Here is an 18,329-nt window from a genome sequence, read left to right as displayed (position 1 = left end):
AACGGCTCAAACTATTTTTTGGTTTGGTGAAACGGGTGGATTCAGGTGATTTTTGTTGTTGTGGCTTGGGTGAAGCCATATCCGTGCCTTTGTTTTTACTAGAGTTGCATAACCGAACCGCTAAAATCGAATCCGACCCTCACCGAACTCGCGGTGGTGCGGGTTCGGTGCCTAGCCTAGAGGCAACATGGTCCTGGGAGAATCTCCCAGACATCCTCTACACCTTTAAGCCTCCGAAGGTTGCAAAGCAGCCCGAGCCAGCCACAATGCCATACCAGATCCACGGAAAGTTCCTGCGTGAGCTTCCCATCCTCCCGGACAATATCTCATCCGATGTCGAAGAGTTCCGTGTCGAGGCTTGGATGCGTCTCGACAGGCGCGTCCGCCTCGTCGACATCACCCAGCGCATGCATCCAGAGTTTCGGATAAAGCCAAATGCGCTTCAATAGCGCGGTGTCCGGTTCCGAAAAGCATTCAACATGCTTGCTTGGGGCACAGGGAACAAGAAGACTCTTGAAACCGAGTCTGAGTTGGCAAAGGCGACGGTGGCACAGGGAATCAACCCGGGTGCTCATTCCACTCGTGGGATAACGCCGGGGTCGATCTACCCTGAAGCTGGAGAGGCAGGGGGGAGAATTGCGCTTCCCGAGAAGTACGGAAAGTGACAAACTCCGGCGACTCATGCGGCCCTACAGCCAAACAATACTGTGCTCGTGAGCGAGCGTGCCGGGGATGCCAGGGATGGTAGGCGGGTCGCCAGCTTCTAGGAGGCCATCGAGGCTTGCCTCTGGAAGGCCGTCGATATGGGGCTGGCGACCCTTCGAACCATTCTTGACTTTGGCATCGAGGCATATCTTGCCCGAGACAAGATCGTTATGGCAATGCGGGGGAAGGAGGTCTTTCATTCGGGAGCTGGTTTCAGGACGCCAGTCACTCTTGTCTTCGATAAGTATAGCAACAAGATCGGGACATAGCGAATATCAAAGACCTTGTCTTTGCTCTACCTCGCCGAGCGCCCCATATTAACATAAACATGGACTCAGTTTCTCTAGTATCCATCTCTCGTATTTACTAAAGCTCATGTTTGTCTTCAGGTGCCGCTCTAACTACCATATGGATAACCTATGCCGTTCCGCCTCCCTTCTTTCCCCTCGAAGGTGCTGTATTGACCGAAAACAGAAGAAGCAAAAGGATAACCTACTGTTTCTACTGGCTTTGTAAAAGATGATTTCGTTCCATTTACATAATGACACTTTCATCTACATATGAATAGTATGGACAATAGAACCACCTTTGGAAGTTACCTTGATATCACAGAATAATCATTCATTTCAATGAGTCTATTCATGCCTTCTATTCAAAACGTAATGTAAGTACATTTCCAGTCATCGCTCACTTCTCATTCCATAGCTAAGGTACTGATATTCAGGCTATGCTGTTCGCGCTTCCGAGCAGATCTCAAAGACGTCGTCAACTTCGTCCCAGGCATCTTAAACCTTGGAATGTTCCAGACTAATTTCGCGATGGTCTCCATATCCGAATTGTCCAGGACAATGTCCCCTTCGCCAGGATTGGCGGGTCGAAGGAAAAAGTGCTCGAAGGGTAGCGTCAGAGGGTATCCTGTCACGCGAATGGGATCATTGACTGTCTTCTGGGACATGACAACACGCTGAGTTATTTCCGCGACCTTCTTGTTTTCATCCTGTCTTGTTCCCCGTGGGATTGATTCCCAATTTTCGATAGTGACTTCTCTTTCTGTTTCGTGAACAGTAATATTAAGAGCTGTCTTCACGGCACCGCCTGCTTCCAACAGCCACCAGCGAGCGTCCTCCGCAAGCTTCGACCTGTTCTGAGAGTACGCGCATTCGATTACCACTGTAGGCCAGCGGTCAGAACGGGTTTGCGGAAGGACTGTGGGGCGGTACGACTGGTCAGGTTTCTTCGTGACCCCGTTCGATGTAATCGCGACTTGTCCCATCACTTGTAGCTCCAAGTGCAACCCATTCATGGACGCACACTTGCGAAGGAACATAGTATTGAGGGCATGATGTGCCTGCTCATGGGCTGCTGTGGTCATCCTCACAAGAAGTAGAGTAAGATCTGGAATATATTCAAAATAAGAACTGCTGAAAAGCTTTTTGCATGGATCAAGGCTTGAGAAAGTCTCTGAAAATATTTGCTCGTCCACATTAGAAATGATAATAAACTGGCTTCTACTGCCAGTCGCGTCTTCCTCGAAGGCATGATATTCACTGTCAAGGACTTTAAGGAAATGTTGTTCTCCGCAGTACTGATATTCACTGGTTGCAGGACTAACATGCAATAGCTCCTGATGGCTATTCTGCCTACCTGCTTTCACTGCCATTATGACTGAATTGCTGACTCTGATGGTATCTGCTTGTGGTAAGAGGCAGCTGAAGTCAAAGTCAGGGTGCTCCTCCCTAAAGAAATCGTTCCGGTTACTTGTTTTGTCACCCTATTGGATTATGCCCCCTGTATTTTAATGTATACATACATACTCTACAGCTACGTATGCTTCGGCTGCTAGGTAAGGTTTGGAATATGATGTCAATGTCACCGCATCTCCCAAAGTGATCTCTACACCATCAAAGTTACCGCATGCTGTAAGCAGACCTTAGCAATTTGAAACCCTGTATAAAGAGGTGTAACCTAATCCTAGTTGCGGACAACTGGGATGCCAAATTTGACTGCCTTCAGGAAATGGATCCCATGCCTCAGGAATGGAGCATATCGGTATACAAATGAGTGAATCATGCAAGGCTCACAAGGCACCCCAGCGATCATCCACTTGTCGCAGATTTTCGAACTGGTCTGCCCACTCATCGTGCATAGCCTCAATCGTGATTCCACGGTCTTTCGCAACCGCATATAGCCGGTCACAAGCAGCTCGAGCTTCGCGAAGAAGCGCCTCTGGCGCCGGAACCTCTTTCTTCCCATCCTTGTCACCCTCATAATGCAAGTCGAGGACAAATCCCAGTTTCTTCAGCCCCGGAAGATAATCCTTCGAGGCGAAGGACTCAATCCACTTCTCCCACTTGTTCGACTGACACAGGGATGCGGGACCCCGAAAGAAGAGGGTCGACAAATTCGGCGGTAACTTTGTGTATAGGTTTGGCAGATACTCCTCGTCCTCGAAGATATCTCCCACACTCAACCGCAGCGTCTGCAGATTCAGCAGATGAGGGAGGACAGCCACGAACATACTCTCTTTCGCAAAGTGGAAATCCAGCCCATGCGTAGAGCGCAGCGTCAGCGTCTTGAGATTATCAACCACATGAGGCAACGCCACCGCCAGCCGGCAGAAAGCATCCAGTGCATCGTTCTCCACAATCTCCAGCGTGTCCGTGGTGACCTGCGCAGGAGGCCGGTTCGCCGATTCCACCTGCGGGTTGGGCTTGGAGTACTTGTCTGTCATCCACTGCGCCACCAGTTCAGGGATATACGTCACCTCCATCTTTCGCTCCTCCGGTGTTCCCTCACCAACCGTGAGGGATCTCGGCGTTGCCTCCCCGCGCGCAATGGCTTCGCGATTCGCGCGCTCCAGTTCTGCGTTCGTTGGACCTTCGAATCGTAGATCAGAGGTGAAGATGAGAGCGAGATGTTTGACTCGGCCTTGGAGGACGAAGGGTGTTTGGAAAACCTGGCCCGCAGCGGAGCTGACCTCGAGCCGTTCCAGGGGCCAGTGCAGGGGCATCTCTTTATCGTTGAGCCCCTCGTCAAACCCGCTGTCCATTTCCAGGTCGCGGATGTTGGTAAAGTGCTCGCCAAGGATTGACCATTCCTTGTCCGAGGGAGTGTTTTCCTCGATCCGCAGAGAGCTGGTGTCCTGGGGGATGCTCTTGATTTGTGAGATGAGGTTGGCTTTGTGGTTGTCCAGGTCCTCGCTTTCCGGCCCTTGTACCCGCACTGTGGGGGTCGAGGATCCACCAAGATTTGGATGGTTCTGAGTAGCATCTACCGTAGCGGCGCGTAGCTGTGTGAAAGCCGGCCATTGTTTAGGCTTGCCACTGGGTTTCCTAAATGGTACTCCCATTTGTTGAGTTATCCTCGTGGAGGGAAGCGACCAAAATCGCCCCTTGAGGCAGGTGGATAGACAACGACCGTGCTACTCTGGTCAGCTTCAAAATTTCAATGGAGGGGTATAGGAACTCACCATGTTGATTTTCTGTAGTGAGCAAGGGATGAGGTGTTGCTCCCGGAGTGGTGTCGTAATTCAATATCCCATTATCGTCTTATCCTTATCTCTTATCGCTTATCTTTGTTTGTTTGCTCTGTTTGTTGTCAATGCCTGCTGCCTGAGGTGGCCTGGATTTTATGGCTCTGATTTAATGGCCTGGAGCATTTGCTGTGGTCTGTGGATGATGGATGTCACTTAACCTAAATAACTCCATTCACTTTACTTAGCTTGAATATGATGAATTATAACCTTAGTGAATGATTCTCTATCCTGATCCCCAAGGCAGAAATATGGATAAAGCCCTACAGGTGATAATATTAACTTAAGATTAGTAGATAGGGCCTACTGATGTTAATTTACTTCAACTAAAAGCTATGTATATTCTAGAGATTATACTTAGTCTACTATACTTAAGGCTTATATAATGATAGTATAGAGCTTAAAATCTAAAGTAATCTATATAGCTTCTATGCATTCACAGATTAAGAAGTATTCTACTTTAATAAGCTGCTGACATTCACCCTGGGGCATTCATTAGTCTGGGTTCTTGACTTTATATTATTCACTTATCCGTTGTTGATAGATGGAAGAATATAAACCTGCCATTGCCCATGACTTTGCTTCTTTCATCCAAAGCAAAATGTCATCTTCAGCTGAGACAGCTGTTGGGACGCCGGAGCGACTCTATAATGCGACTGCATTTCCCGTGGAGATTGAATTCATCTAGCATGCTCCATACTATTTCAAGTTTGAACCGTCTTGAAGAGATTGTGTACAAGCAGGACCTCAAACCCTGAAGGGAGTCTCCCGGGCACCCAGCTCGCACTTCTCAAATCCTCTCCTTTTCTTTTCTTTTCTTTCCTCAAGACCACAATGTGTCGAGGGCGTTTGCTTTCTTTGCTAGATACTTTCAGTGTCGCTTTAAGAAATCATATTGATTCTCGGGTTTCTTTCTTCAAAAAAAGAAGACATGGAACCAATTGTGATCTTTATTGCGCGTGCTTCCGCGGCAAACGGCATCCCTCTATGTCCAATCTTTGACCAGGCTCACGATACGGGATTCGTGTTTATACCAGCGGATTTACAGTACTTCATCCATTTCGAACTCAAGGACAGCGAGAGAGGAAAACCTTCTTCCTCGGCAAGTCCCAACAAGTCTCATGTATAGAGACCATCTGTTGAAGCAAGAAGCTGTATAGAAGCATCTCGACAAGAGCTGGAAAGCTCTGGAATTTGGTAAGTTGGGCCAGTTCATTGCTTTGGACTCAGATAACCTTCTAGGACAGACTCCACTGCAAGACAAGCACATCAGGGCCTCGAATGAATGATGCCAACGCAGATTCATGACGCTCACCAACCATGGGTCCATAACGGGAAAAGCCATTGATGTTTGACCGGAGCTATCACTTTCAATGACGCCAAACTGCTGACAAGCTAATCATATGGTTTGACGCGGACAACTTTCTTTCAAGGGCATATAATGGTTCTCGAAAGGAGCCGGATCTTATCGTCCGCCCAGGATTCAGAGATTCCCCAGTTTTGTAATTGAATCCGGATGGTCAGAAAAGTCAATGCAACGCCTACGGGATGCTGCTTTCTGAAGAATAGAGAGCCAGGTAAGATTATGTTCCTTCTACATCAAGTAATTGCACCTAACAATATGTATCATAGGTACTCTTGCAACAGTTCTAAAGGCATACTCCGTTATCTGATCCCCACTTTGATCCACGCCGGCTGTATAGAACTATAGATGGATAACTAAATGGGTTCAAGAAATGGTACCTCAGACGACATTGAGCCAGCAGGAGATGAAGTGCTCGTTGACGGCAATGGCGAGGTAAAGGCGGTTCTTCTGCTGAAATAGCAGAAGGCTGAGGGAACAGACACTGTCACAGGGAGCGCAGAGTATTACACTGGACAGAAGCGGAATGCCAGTTCTTCGCGAAAGTATACTCTATTTCCAACGCCTCCAATACAGGCACAATCCCAAGTGCTGCCTTCCACTCGACAAATTCTTTTCGGGAACAGTATGGCTCCAGGCACCAATCCAATGGCATCTCCACTTCGCTTCGACGAACTCCGGGACATTGCAAGGGACCTCTTAGCCCTCATGGGACTTGTGCCAGCATGAGTGGTCGGTCAATCTGAAAGTGCCCTCGGCGTCGGTTCGAACGTGGAACTTCCGACCAAGCACCATCTCTATGGACATTCCGAGGAAGAGAGTGCCGCGGTGCTAGAATACCTTGGGTTAGAGACGTCCATGGCCAGCCAGATCTTCGAGACCTTTGCGGGTACCTGGTGATCCTACACTCCGCCTGGCCAAGACCACTCCTGCGACAACGCTCAGGAGCCGATTGAGAGCGATTGATTAGTGAGTGCAAATGGTTCACAACAATGAGTGATTTGGTGGAACTGAAACCAAGACTGTCGCAATGCTCACTCGGCACCTACCATGTTGTGAAAGAGGGAATAAATGTGGTGTCTCCAGTATGGGCTAAGGAAATCAATATTTTCCCCATCACACTTGGTCCACATGGGAGTAACCTTCCTGATATTAGATTGTCCCTATCTGTGCTCTCGCGTCTTGACCTTGGACTTGAGGTTGAGCTCCCTAATGGACAGACAGTCATTGGAAAGCTGGAAGACTGAACTTGGGATCTGAAGCCTAAAGAGCCTACGGAAGGTCGCAAGCCCGAAGCTTAATCAACTGCACTACACGCGACCATTATTAACTCTCCTCCCAAACCTCCTGTGCCGGAACCGACTGGCGAGCCAAAGAAGTATGGAATGATGGTGGCGTTCCTTGGGGATATGCCCCAACAGAACTCGAATGCTGGGTTTAAAGGCCCGACGGCAAAGCGTTCTTGCAGACAGTGTCTGGTCCATGAAGATCAGCGACACGATCTTTCGTTTGATATTACCCGGAAGGACGGTATCATCACCATGTCCTCTACACTCAATAAGACATTTGGAATATCGCCGGCTCTCTGTCGGTCTTTGGTTTCTATGTCGATGTCGACGTGGATACACAAGTGCCAGCCTCCACTGATGAAATTCGCCTTTCGTTGGAGGTGTTTGTCTGACGACAAGCTATAAACCCTGGAGAACATTCACACTCGGAGTATAGGAAAATGCGGAAAGGCCAGAGATGATTTCCGCGAATTTGGCCTGCTTGTGTCGTTGAGATTGGGACCTCAGAGTCTCGAGCACGTTTAGCCATTGAGTATCCAAACGGTGATTACCGTCTGCTTTAAGTATCTGCAAGCGGAGACAGACGAGAAACCATTGACAATCTGCTACCATCACCACATCTAAATCTGCCTCTCACCTGTCAGTCAACGCTCATGCCAACAGAAGGATTCGGACGTTCGCTCACGTCAGTCCAAGAGCAGTCTATCACCGACCGAGAAGAGACCAGGGCATCGATTGACTATTCGGAATTACACCAGGCCTTAATCTCACAACCTTTTCTCAGCCTACTAGCTGAGAACATACAAGGCACTCTACGTTGGGTGCTCGAGTAAGATCACCAGAAAGAGCATTCAACATCGTTACGCGATTAGAAAAGGACAAAACAGACCCCAGGTTCATGCTGTCCTGTCTCAGCCTGGATGGAAAGTCATTGCTCGCGCCAGCCCCGTACTATCTTCTCATGGCAAAGGCATTCGCGAATATCTTCTGAAAGAGGCACATAGCGCCCAGGGACAGTCAGTAAGTATTGGACTGCCCTTCCTCCCCCAAGCTCCCCACCAACAGTGGTCATCATCAGCCACTACCATGGTGATGGTTATGCCATTAAAAACTCCGTATCAGCTCCCTCCTAATCTACAGGCGTCGCCCCTTTGCTCTGGCATCTACTCCTGCGGTTCTTCCTGCCATCTCCGAGCCCGGACTGCATCCAGACTGGCGGCGCCGGTACATATCAAAGTTCCAATTGAGGAAATCCGTGTTTAGGAACGTTGACTTCTGGTCGTTGGCTGATATGTTGGGGTTGTTGTTAAGCCCGCTCGGACCGGCACAACGGCGTGTCTTTGTGCCTAAACTGCCATCAAATGTTTGGCTGTGATATTGATCCCGGATTTGTTTTCTTCCCATCGGACCTTGAGTTTTTCATGCTACAAAACGCAAGTCCTATCTCCCACTGACAGCGAGGTTCTGAAAGTGGTGCCAACAGCTTTGTGCAGCTCTCCCCCCGCAGTACTCCAATGCGGGAGGCTTCCGACTTTAGGACGCCTTCAAAAAGCATCATTCGCTCCCATGGAAGAGCAAGAAGAGGGCCAGGTCGAAGCATAGATCCGAACTTCTTGCAAGTCATCGTGCCATCGGGCGGAATCTTCATCTCAGCGCTGCTGGCGACGTGACGACGTGACGACGTTTGATATCATAAACATTCTGTTCATGTAGGTTAGATTAAGCTGGGTCTTTCGACTGGAGCCGGATAGGGTCCTTTTAATCTGAGACAGTCGGCACGTTTGTCACTACGAGGTGCTTTCTCCTAACTTCCGAGCCCTTCGCATTTGAACTTGTCCGGGGGATTATGATGGAAATCGTGGCATTGGCGAAGAATGTGATTCTTCCTGCTCTGGCCCTGAGCAACAAATTTACTAGCACAGCACCTTCATACATGTCCTTTTGAGATTCTAATGAAGGAATTAGTGTTTCGATGTCTTCATCAAGAAAGAACCCAATCTGTATTCTCATTTCAAAACAGTTCATGCTCTCGTCCTTTGTTAAATAGTTATCAAAGGTGTCAAGTAGAAATACTGCTTACTTCTCAGTAAGAACTAGTGCTATATTCCACTAGATTTTTCAAGTTTTGACAAACTTCAAATGATTAGCATAACAGACCCCCTAAGGTAATACTACACAAGCAGACGTAAGATCAAGAAAACGCAGCAAGCACCCCAACCACCGCGCCAACCAAAGGCAACGCTCCCCGAACAGCATTCAACACCCCCCATCTCCTCAAAAGCGTCTCAACATCTGTCCGCGTCCCCTCGATCTCATCCTTGGATCCCACCTTAGCCTCCAGCGACCGATTCGTCCCCATCATACACGCAAGCGTAAACGGAATAATCCCCCCGGTCAACACCCCAGCAACACCATACAAGAGCCCGCTGTTCCGCGCCGTCAACAGCGACAGTGCCGTGCCCTCGCGGACGGACCAGGCCAGGTAGAAGAACACGGCTGCAGTCGCGGCCGCAATAGGCGGGTTCTGCGTCTTGCCGCACGTGTAGATGTTGGCCCAGAGCTTGGCGGCGGTGGACGGGGTGGCTTGTTTTTCGTGGAGGGATTGGAGGAGGGCGGGGGTGGTGATCATGCTCAGGGAGAGGATGTTGCCTGGTTGTGTCTGTGTTAGTGTTGGTCTTACACTCTTACTTGTGGGAGGGTGAGGGTTGGGATGGACCTGATAGCCAGGCGGCGCCTGTCAAGCCTAGGACTTGCGCTGTGCGGAATGCAGGTGGGAATGCAGGTGGGAATGCGCTCATTTTGACGGTTGTAAGTTTCTTGATGTAGAGGGATAGAATGGTTGTGGATAGGGTCTGGGAGCGGTCTTATAAAGACGGGGTTATGACGACATGGATTTTTGACTTTGGATTGATCATGGGATCACTGATATTTTATATAAGCATCCAGCCTCCTGCTGTATTTAAGCTTTCCAATAGTCGGATCATGCCATTCTTTACTCGAGGGTACTGGGTACCTATCTGAAGCAAGCAAGGCAGCCAAGGCTATTTATTAATCCTCGTCGGATTTTGCGGCTTTTGGAGTCCGAAAGTGTGGATCCAGAACAACACAGACAGAAATAGAAGTGATTTCTTCGTGATATCACATCTCGCAGGTACGATACCTGGAAACTCCTATGTTGATCGGATAGCTTAGGCCTCTTTTCGAACGATAATCAGGCATGTTGAAGAAGTGAAAGAAGATCATAATTCCAATGGGACGAAGACGGATTGTTCGATGCTGGTCGCAGCGATTTCGATTGGGATCCAGGAAACAGAAGGCTCAGCTGCCGCGACATGTTTTCGGCTCGGAGAGTTTTTCCACACGCAAAATACTTTTCAGGTTGAGCGAGTGACTGATTTAAAAGAATCTAGTACACTGCCTTTTCCCTGTCCATGAGATAGCTGCTGGAAGCACCAGAGATTGGCCTCACTCGAAGTTGTATAGACTCTAATCCCCTGGGAGAGCAGAGCTGCGCATAATCTAAGAGGCATTGTGATGCAATGCCATCTTTCCCGAGTAGCTAGATACTCCGTCCGTGGCATTGATAGTGTTCATTGTTGTCCATGTAAACATCTTCTCCCCCGTAGCGCATCTGGCAGAATTGCCTGACTACATGTCTGAATCGATCATGTTTGAGTGTGTTGGCAATCCGGCTCAAGTCAATCGTCTCTGGTAAACTCGGCTGTGAGAAGCTTGTGTTGTTGATCAGGAGAAAGACTCAAAGTGCCGAATGCTTTGAAGTGCGGAATATCCACTACTGTTTGCTCTTTGGACATTCTGACGATTGGCACAGAGTACAGTGAGAGATCCCTGGTGCCATTCACACGTTCCTTTGAAGCAAAGAGAAAGGAATATGCACCTTGCTGATCCGGGAATCCTGAAATACTCCCATCTCATTGAAGGATCCTTATTGTCTCTGATTAACCGCAGGTAGGCTTCAAAGGCGGCATTGAACCGTTCCATGTTTCTGAAGATCATCGCGTTTCCTTAGGATCCTTCTTTTTCATCAGTGTATGGACACCGCTGATCTTGTTCAGGGGGGTGCGTCGAGGCCAGAGAACATGGAATGTAAGGAATTGCTGGGGTGCGATTGAGGAACCAGACTGCGTAGCTTGTATTGTGTTGACTGTCTGATTTATTACTTCATGGTCCCTGGCTAAATAGCGCCACTGAGCTGGGTTTGTGGGGATGGACCTGAATTCAGGAATGATTGTCTCTAGGAAAGGGATCTCAAAGTTGAACAAGTACTTGGACTCTATTGTAGAAACGTATCGTGTGCTGCTAAAATTGCGAGTGCATGGAGGAGAGAATGAGATTCTGACTGTGTGCTTCAGAATTTCATCAAATTCGCTTGATTGCAGCATCACTCTCAGTCCGTCTTCAATCGCGAATCTCCTGATCCCTAGTTTGAAGGATGCTTTTAATTTCTGGATTAATGAAGGATCCACTGCCCTATTTCTTGAATTTCTCAGGCCAGCGACATGGCATTTCCTTGGTTCGTCAAGTCAGTTGATTGACAGTATCGACTGGGAAGGAGAAAAAGCCAACCGTTATGAAGTGTTAAAGGACCGTCTAAGTGCTTCTCAGAACAGGTTCCTCTTGAGCCAGTATCCACCGGTCTTGCGCATCAGAAGAGTCTCTTCAAAGACTGGTACTGAATATGGGAAAGGTCAGACATAATGGACGAGCATGAAAGCCCCAGAATCAAGTTGAGCTGAAGCACAAACTTTATGTAGCCAGTGGCCTTGGGTCCTCAGCAGGTGTCTGGTTCCTTAGTCCAAGTCCCAAGTATTGTCCCTCCCTAGGTATAGCAGTAGTTGACGTATCTAGCTTGAATCCGCTTTTGATTGGGTTTCCCGGCTCTCCTCGTTGGGCGCGATTTGCCTTAGATTCTTGTATATTCGCCAACTGATCGGTGCCCCCGCAAAGAAAAAGACATACGCCTCCGTTGATTTGCCATCAAGCTGATGGACGTTTGAATCCCGCATTGTCTTGCTGCTGTGGCATATCACCAAGGAATGACATGCATGGCGAGTAGTATTGTCGTGATCAAGAATTGGCTTTGTGAAAAAGAAGACTGTCTGGAATTTATCCAGTGTGTAGTTTTTATCAAAGTAGGAAGCAAGTTTGTTGGCATCTGTGCAGTCAGACATTCCAAATACACCATGGAGGTTTCAGTCCACTTCTTTCTCTTTCTGAACATGCTCCTAGGGATTGATTAGAGCTTAATAGAGGATAAGATAATCTAAGAGACTTACCTGCATATTCTTGAGCGATGCTGATCTTGGAAAGAGGAGTCAACGTATCCGTAGAGCCCCTCAGAGGGGTTCCTCCCTAGCTCAATTCCATATGGATTGCGCCTAAGATATCTGAAAACGGATCTGACCGTATTGGCGTCATTCTCATCTCGTTATGATGCTTCTGATTGCAAGCGGCGGGTCGGATATCGTGTCGCATTTAGGCCAATGTCTCCAATTCTCTGCACCTCCCATTCTCTCCGTCCAGGGAGTAGCTCCTGCTCGACCATGATAAAATTCTGGCACATGTTTGGACCCTTGGCCTGGTAGTTGGCTGGGACAAAGGGGTTTCGCAGCTCGCGGCCCTTCTTGACAGGATAAACTAGGTGAAATGCCTGTTTAGCCAGGTAGCCACCGTCGTGGAGCGGCTGCATGAACTAGTCCTCGTTATTGTAGCACCTTAGAATTGTATAGTGGTGCGCATACTCTCCGTGCACGCGGGAGTCGGAAGACCGGCTGTGCCTTTTTATTTTATGTCTGTGGTTGGCGTCGACGTATCCAACGATCACGCCTAGTTTCTGCATCAGATCTATGCCTTCGTGCGGCTGGTAGATGACTCCGATATCGATGGTACGGCGGAAGGATCGTATAAGATGAAAGTGTTTCCAAAGGATCTTGTCTGGATTGGATGTGAATCGTGCCAGTTTGCCGACGACGAACGAGGTATCAGGCCTAGTCTGCAGCATTGGATACATGACCGAGCCGATGCCTGCGCCATATCTCTCCTTAAGTTCTGGGTCGTGTCCTGTCCGACTTGGTGAGTTTTGCCCCCTCTTCCATAGGAGTAGCGGCAGTTTTATTCGAGTCAGGATCAAAGATGTCGACCGATCGCTAAAGACACCAGCCTGCAAGTAGAATGTGAAATGGTTCCATATCGAATTTGCTTCGATATTGGGGTACCTCCTCTGATCGATCTGCCACATTGCGTGGACTGAGAAAACGACTTGGTGGAGGCATTTCCTGAGCTACAGGTGTAGGTACCTCATCATCAACTTGTAGTTCATCTGTCTGTGCTTCTTCAACCACCTCATGGATCATCCTTATCGCATCATCATGAATGATATCCTCATCAGGAGAAAGTGTCGGCGTAGGATCATCAGGTGAAGGGAGGTTATTAAGGACTTGCTGAGCGATGGAATTTGCATCCTAGAAATATTAGTTATTAGTCGTAAGGTACCACAAATTCCCTTACTCTTGTTTCTGCTGCTATGCGAGGAGTAAAGGAATCTTCGGTTATGCTCATAGATGAAATACTCCTTGTTTCGAGTAATGGGCTGATGTATACACCCTCCTCTTGTTCAATACTAGGAATAGGCACTTCTGCGCTGAGATAGCTTCACTTGCCGTTTCTCCAGTCCATATCGATTTTCATACCCAGGTAGTATAACGCTGGGCCGATGAGAGAAGCGTCGAAAAGCTTTCCAATGGCGGCGCACACCCCTTCGGCGATTTGTTTAGTCGGACCCCGTTATCCTCCCCAGGTTGAAAAGGGTGTCCTTCCCCTTTTTATGGAGGAAACTATGTCATACCGTAATATGGAGGGCGGGCGTGTGATAATTATCTGCGTTCGCATTCAGCTTCTGTTTGATGGCTAGTAGCCAATCTTCAAAACTAGGGTCTTGCCATCTCCTAGGGGAGGGGGGTCAGGTGTCTTTGCAGACTTAGTACTGGCGGCTATGGGAGCCTGGGAACCAGTGTTTCCTAATCCGCGGGCCAGCTGAAGGGCAAATCCATCTCGTTCACGGGGTGATCTCCTCCAATTCCTTCTCGGCCTCATTGCGTGCGTGATTAGCAATCTGGAGCTGTTCGATAGTCTGGTCTTGTTCTAGGGTCATGGCTTCCTTATATCCATCAACTGTCCATTGATGAGGGTTGCGTCGTCCCGGTACTTGTCTGCTTTCGCTTCCAAATCGGTGTAGGTAGAGGGGGTAGAGGCACCTCATCGCTGAAGTCAGTAAACTGGTCTATGGTTGGATTTATGTGCAAACTTACCTTCAGCAAACAGAGGCCGGATGGCGGAAGCAGAGATCAATGGATGAGATAGGGCAAACATATAGAATTGCAGAGGATATGGAGAAGTCAGCAGTAATTGTTGATCAACCTATTTCAACTGAGACAAGGAGAGCTTGGGCAATTTGAACAGTGGTGACATACTCTTCACCAGCAAGGCAACCTAGTCAATGCTGACCTGGCGATAGATAATTATTCCATGGACCTCTATTATTAGTTTGTCAATAACCGCAAATAAAAAATATCCATAGGGCGTGACAGCTGGATAATCTTCGCTGAGTAGGTTTGCGAAAGCTGCCTCCAACCATATAGTACTCTGCTCAACAGGGCCATTCGCCGTTTTGTAAATAACAGGGAGAGACCAGCCGATGTAGTCTGGTTGAATTCCCAAAATGGCGAAAGCTGACCACCATAAACGGCAGAGTTCAGCAGGACACTGAGCGAAGCAGACAGGTATTTTCTCCATGGTCTGACAGCGGCTGTTTCGAGGGAGGCCTTGATCAATCCCTCTGAGTCTTGCCCTCACTTTCCCTGAGAGAAACAACAGGAATTAGATTGTCGCCAGGAAACCACCGGCCGAACATGAAGTACATCATGAAGGGTTTGTTCCGCCTGTGTTCGTCGCCAGCAATATAAAGTGCTCAAGCCCCTGCTAACCGCCAGTTCATATTGATACGTCATTGCGTGATGATATAGAACCTTCACCCAGTATGGGGTATGTTCAAGATTAGGATCCGTAGTTGTATCGTAGATGGAGACTTCTATCAATGGAGCATCTGTGGTGAAAGCTGCCCCACAATGATGGCAGGTGGACATGGTTCCTATGATAATGTTTGTTAGTCTGATGGTTCATGTTAAGAAGATAGAAGGAAGGATGGGAACTTTAACAGGAAATAAACGATGGAAGGTAGAAACAGAATAATGAATATCAGATAAAGCATAAGGAGTAGGAAATCTTACCTAATAGTATTATCCCTATTCAGTAGGTAGAATGAAGTGATATAGTTGAGTAGCTTGGAACCTTGAACAGGGATAGAGAGACTGATTAGTTCTGGTAACAGAGAGAAGTTAAGAAGTTGGGTTGAATCAAGAGGTAGAGAGCAATGGAAGTGTTCAGGGAAGGATATAAAGAAAAGAAGAAGAGGAGAGGGAGGAAGGGAAGAGAAGGGGGCTTTTATATTCCAGAGATATAGCAGGCAGACAAGGTAAAGGTGAATAGAAAGATAGGAGCTCACATGTCCAGATTGAAGGAGATTGAGGACGCGAGACTGAGAGCAGATCAGGCCAAGGCTGTCACAGTGTCTTGGACTATTAGGTATGATCCCATAGTAGAGAAGTTGTATTGTCGTTATCAAGCATAAAGCATTATTATAGACGAAAATATACAGGCAAATCAGCGTTAAGGGAGATCTAGAATGTCACCTAACCATAGCTATCCTGACACCTAGACTTAGAAGTATTACTTGTCAGACAGAGATGAGGGAAAGACAGCAGTATTCATGCCTTATATGGGTGAATATAAGCATTATTCACTGCTCTAGGGGCTCTACATTCACTTCCTTCTTTGAATACATTGCCTACGGCTCTAGACTCTTCTTAGTGACGTATTCCTTTGTGGTGAAGGAATGCTACATGAATAGCCCCAGATGAGGAATAAGCCTGCGGTAGTAGATCAGAAATCATTAAAGGATCCAACATGGTCTAAGAGCGGCAGTATCCTTAATGGGACTACAATTCTTTGCGATGGCTTAGACCAGATTTCATTATTCTCCGCGGGAGGCCACCGCAAAAGAAGCCAAAAAGTGGGAAAGATAATGCGGGTCCTCTTGATTCAAAGGCATTTATCTTCACTTGAGTCATGGTTAGCCTAGACTCTCGAGACTTTTACTCTGGCTTGTAGTCGAAGTATAGATTCAGAAACGTGTCCAGTTGGCGTAGGTCTGCGGATCAAGCTTCTCGGCTACAAGCATCCCCACGTTACGTTACTCCGCAGACTAGATCAAGGGAAACCAATTCTTCAGAAGCCCAACATGCCAAGAATTGTGCGTCTTTCCAATGGGATATCGCCATGATTGATAATACAATACTCAGCTAACTAAAATCGGCTATACGCGGATGACTCATACGCGCCTCAATCCAGCCAAGCAGACGAACTAGTAAGACAATAACCGCGGGGATGAAATTTCTTGATGCAAAGTGATCACTCTACTCACAAGTCAAATCAAATCAAGTCAAAGGACCAACATGGCCTGCACCCTGGTCCCCATCAACCTGCACAATCCAGCCGAGTACGCCGAGCTCCAGTCCCAGCGCGTCCAATGCGGCTGGGACGCAGACGACACCAAGATCCTCTCATGGCGTGAGAAACAGGACCAGAACCTTAAATCGTTCTTTTGGATCACACTCCCGGCCACATCTACCCCAGGAGACAACACAGACAACCGGACAGAAGAGAAACTAGCTATCCGCGCGGGCCACATCTCGCTGGACTCCTATGCTGACCCTCCAGACCCTGAGCTCGCCCGCGCTGACAAATCCGTCCTGACGATCCAGAACTTCTTCATCCGCCCGGAGTACCGGTGCAACGGTCTCGGGGGGAAAGTCATGGATCTGGTCGAGGGAATGGCGAGCCAGGAGCCGTGGGGTAGTCCGGCCTGCCGCTTTGTGACGGTCAATGCGCTGAGCAGGCGGTATTTCTACGAGGAGGGGCCCGAGGGACTTGGGCTGTGGGAGATCTTGGAGGAGAAGAAGCCGGCGATGTGCAATGTGGATTGGTATGCGCGGCGGGGGTATGTGTGTTGGAAGTCGGAGCCGCGGTATCGGGAGCGGTTGAAGAGCGGGGAGGAGATTATGATCATGGCGGATTTTTTGAGGAAGGCTGTTACTCGATAGACGGAAGCAGGTTTGGAGTCGTCTCGGGTGGATGCTATGAGCATGGTTGGGAGGTAAGTGGTGATGATTGACGATGTGAGGAGGAGATGTACATAGAGTTGATTGTCCTTGCAGTCTCAAGGAAAAGCATAATGCAATAGACCACCCCGTGCAGGAGGCAAATTTTAGAGTACTGATAGTCTGAAGTAAGCTTTGTCAAGGGTTGACCCTTAATTGAAGGAAATATGATATCACAACTGAGAGACCCCTTGCTTTCTCCGGCCACTATCAGACCATGCCTGCTTTTGACCGTTGATCTATTGATCGTGCCTAGACCGTTGAGCGCCTTACTGTATACATGATCATCTCGCCCCAAGCAGAAAATCAACAGCCCGCCCATTTGCCAGACAAGATATAAAAGGCGTCAATCATCGAGCTTTCCCCCATCATCATCAACACACTCTTCTCTCAACTCAAACAAACCTTCTCAACCCTCAAGTCCAACCCTCCAAAATGCAGTTTTCTACCATTATCTCCCTCCTCGCCGTTGCCGGCATGACCGTGGCTGCTCCCGCTGTCGACCGTACGTCTCCTCATGCCCAGCAGAGTAAAACACAACTAACATATATCAACTAGGCCGCCAAACCAATGATCTCGTCGGCGTCAATGTCGACCATACCAAAATCCCTGTCAATGTTGATGTTCCCGTGAAGAACAACGACATCGCCAACAATCTCCTCGAGGACGGCGTGAACGTCGACCATACCCTGAGCGGTCCCCTGAACGTGGGTGCGCTGGGCAACGCGGGCCAGTATGCCCCCAAGGGCGACGTGCAGCCCTTTTAGATGAAGTCGTGCAGGGAAGGTATGTAATTTGTGCTTAGTAAGTGGTCACGGCTAATGTGTGTTGACAGATCGGAGACGAGTAGATATTCAGGAATGGTGATTCGGTGCTGTAAGTAGGTCATGATGCAAGTAAAGGGTGGTCTTCTCTTCACCGTGTGATATAGTCGAGCAACAAGAAGAAATGACTTTGATTATCGGATAGAGGGAGTTGAGCACAGAATCATCCTGTAGGCCCAAACGAAGCCGGACGCTGGACAGTACAGTCCATATTCAGAAATGCTGACATCAATAATACCATATAAGCTTCAATAAAAGGGCAACCCTCAATGGACCGTTGCACATAATGATAGTACAGAAACTTGAAGCAGATCTTTGAAG

General features: G+C 48.3%; 6 protein-coding genes across 6 annotated transcripts; 3 read left to right on the top strand and 3 right to left on the bottom strand.

Annotated features, from left to right (window-relative positions):
• Positions 1–266: 266 nt before the first annotated feature.
• CDV56_106237 (uncharacterized protein) lies at positions 267–665 on the top strand (the record flags this gene model as incomplete). Its single annotated transcript, XM_026759856.1, has 2 exons — positions 267–389; positions 450–665. 2 exons carry the CDS (start codon positions 267–269, stop codon positions 663–665), a joined length of 339 nt encoding a protein of 112 aa, XP_026612044.1.
• Positions 666–1,399: 734 nt separating this feature from the next.
• Positions 1,400–2,077, bottom strand: CDV56_106149 (uncharacterized protein; the record flags this gene model as incomplete). Its single annotated transcript, XM_026759768.1, has 1 exon — positions 1,400–2,077. One exon carries the CDS (start codon positions 2,075–2,077, stop codon positions 1,400–1,402), a length of 678 nt encoding a protein of 225 aa, XP_026612043.1.
• Positions 2,078–2,782: 705 nt separating this feature from the next.
• Positions 2,783–4,054, bottom strand: CDV56_106024 (uncharacterized protein; the record flags this gene model as incomplete). Its single annotated transcript, XM_026759643.1, has 1 exon — positions 2,783–4,054. One exon carries the CDS (start codon positions 4,052–4,054, stop codon positions 2,783–2,785), a length of 1,272 nt encoding a protein of 423 aa, XP_026612042.1.
• Positions 4,055–9,080: 5,026 nt separating this feature from the next.
• On the bottom strand, positions 9,081–9,687 carry CDV56_105620 (DUF1772 domain-containing protein; the record flags this gene model as incomplete). The annotated part of the gene is made up of 2 exons (XM_026759239.1): positions 9,081–9,538; positions 9,606–9,687. The coding sequence occupies 2 exons, from the start codon at positions 9,685–9,687 to the stop codon at positions 9,081–9,083; spliced, it is 540 nt and encodes a 179-aa protein (XP_026612041.1).
• Positions 9,688–16,479: 6,792 nt separating this feature from the next.
• Positions 16,480–17,127, top strand: CDV56_105045 (uncharacterized protein; the record flags this gene model as incomplete). Its single annotated transcript, XM_026758664.1, has 1 exon — positions 16,480–17,127. One exon carries the CDS (start codon positions 16,480–16,482, stop codon positions 17,125–17,127), a length of 648 nt encoding a protein of 215 aa, XP_026612040.1.
• Positions 17,128–17,619: 492 nt separating this feature from the next.
• On the top strand, positions 17,620–17,951 carry ScwA (the record flags this gene model as incomplete). Its single annotated transcript, XM_026758596.1, has 2 exons — positions 17,620–17,689; positions 17,743–17,951. 2 exons carry the CDS (start codon positions 17,620–17,622, stop codon positions 17,949–17,951), a joined length of 279 nt encoding a protein of 92 aa, XP_026612039.1.
• Positions 17,952–18,329: the final 378 nt, after the last annotated feature.

The sequence above is a fragment of the Aspergillus thermomutatus genome (genome assembly GCF_002237265.1).
Source record: "Aspergillus thermomutatus strain HMR AF 39 chromosome Unknown NODE_192, whole genome shotgun sequence".
Lineage (NCBI taxonomy): Eukaryota > Fungi > Ascomycota > Eurotiomycetes > Eurotiales > Aspergillaceae > Aspergillus > Aspergillus thermomutatus.
This window is presented reverse-complemented; position numbering and strand designations above follow the sequence as displayed.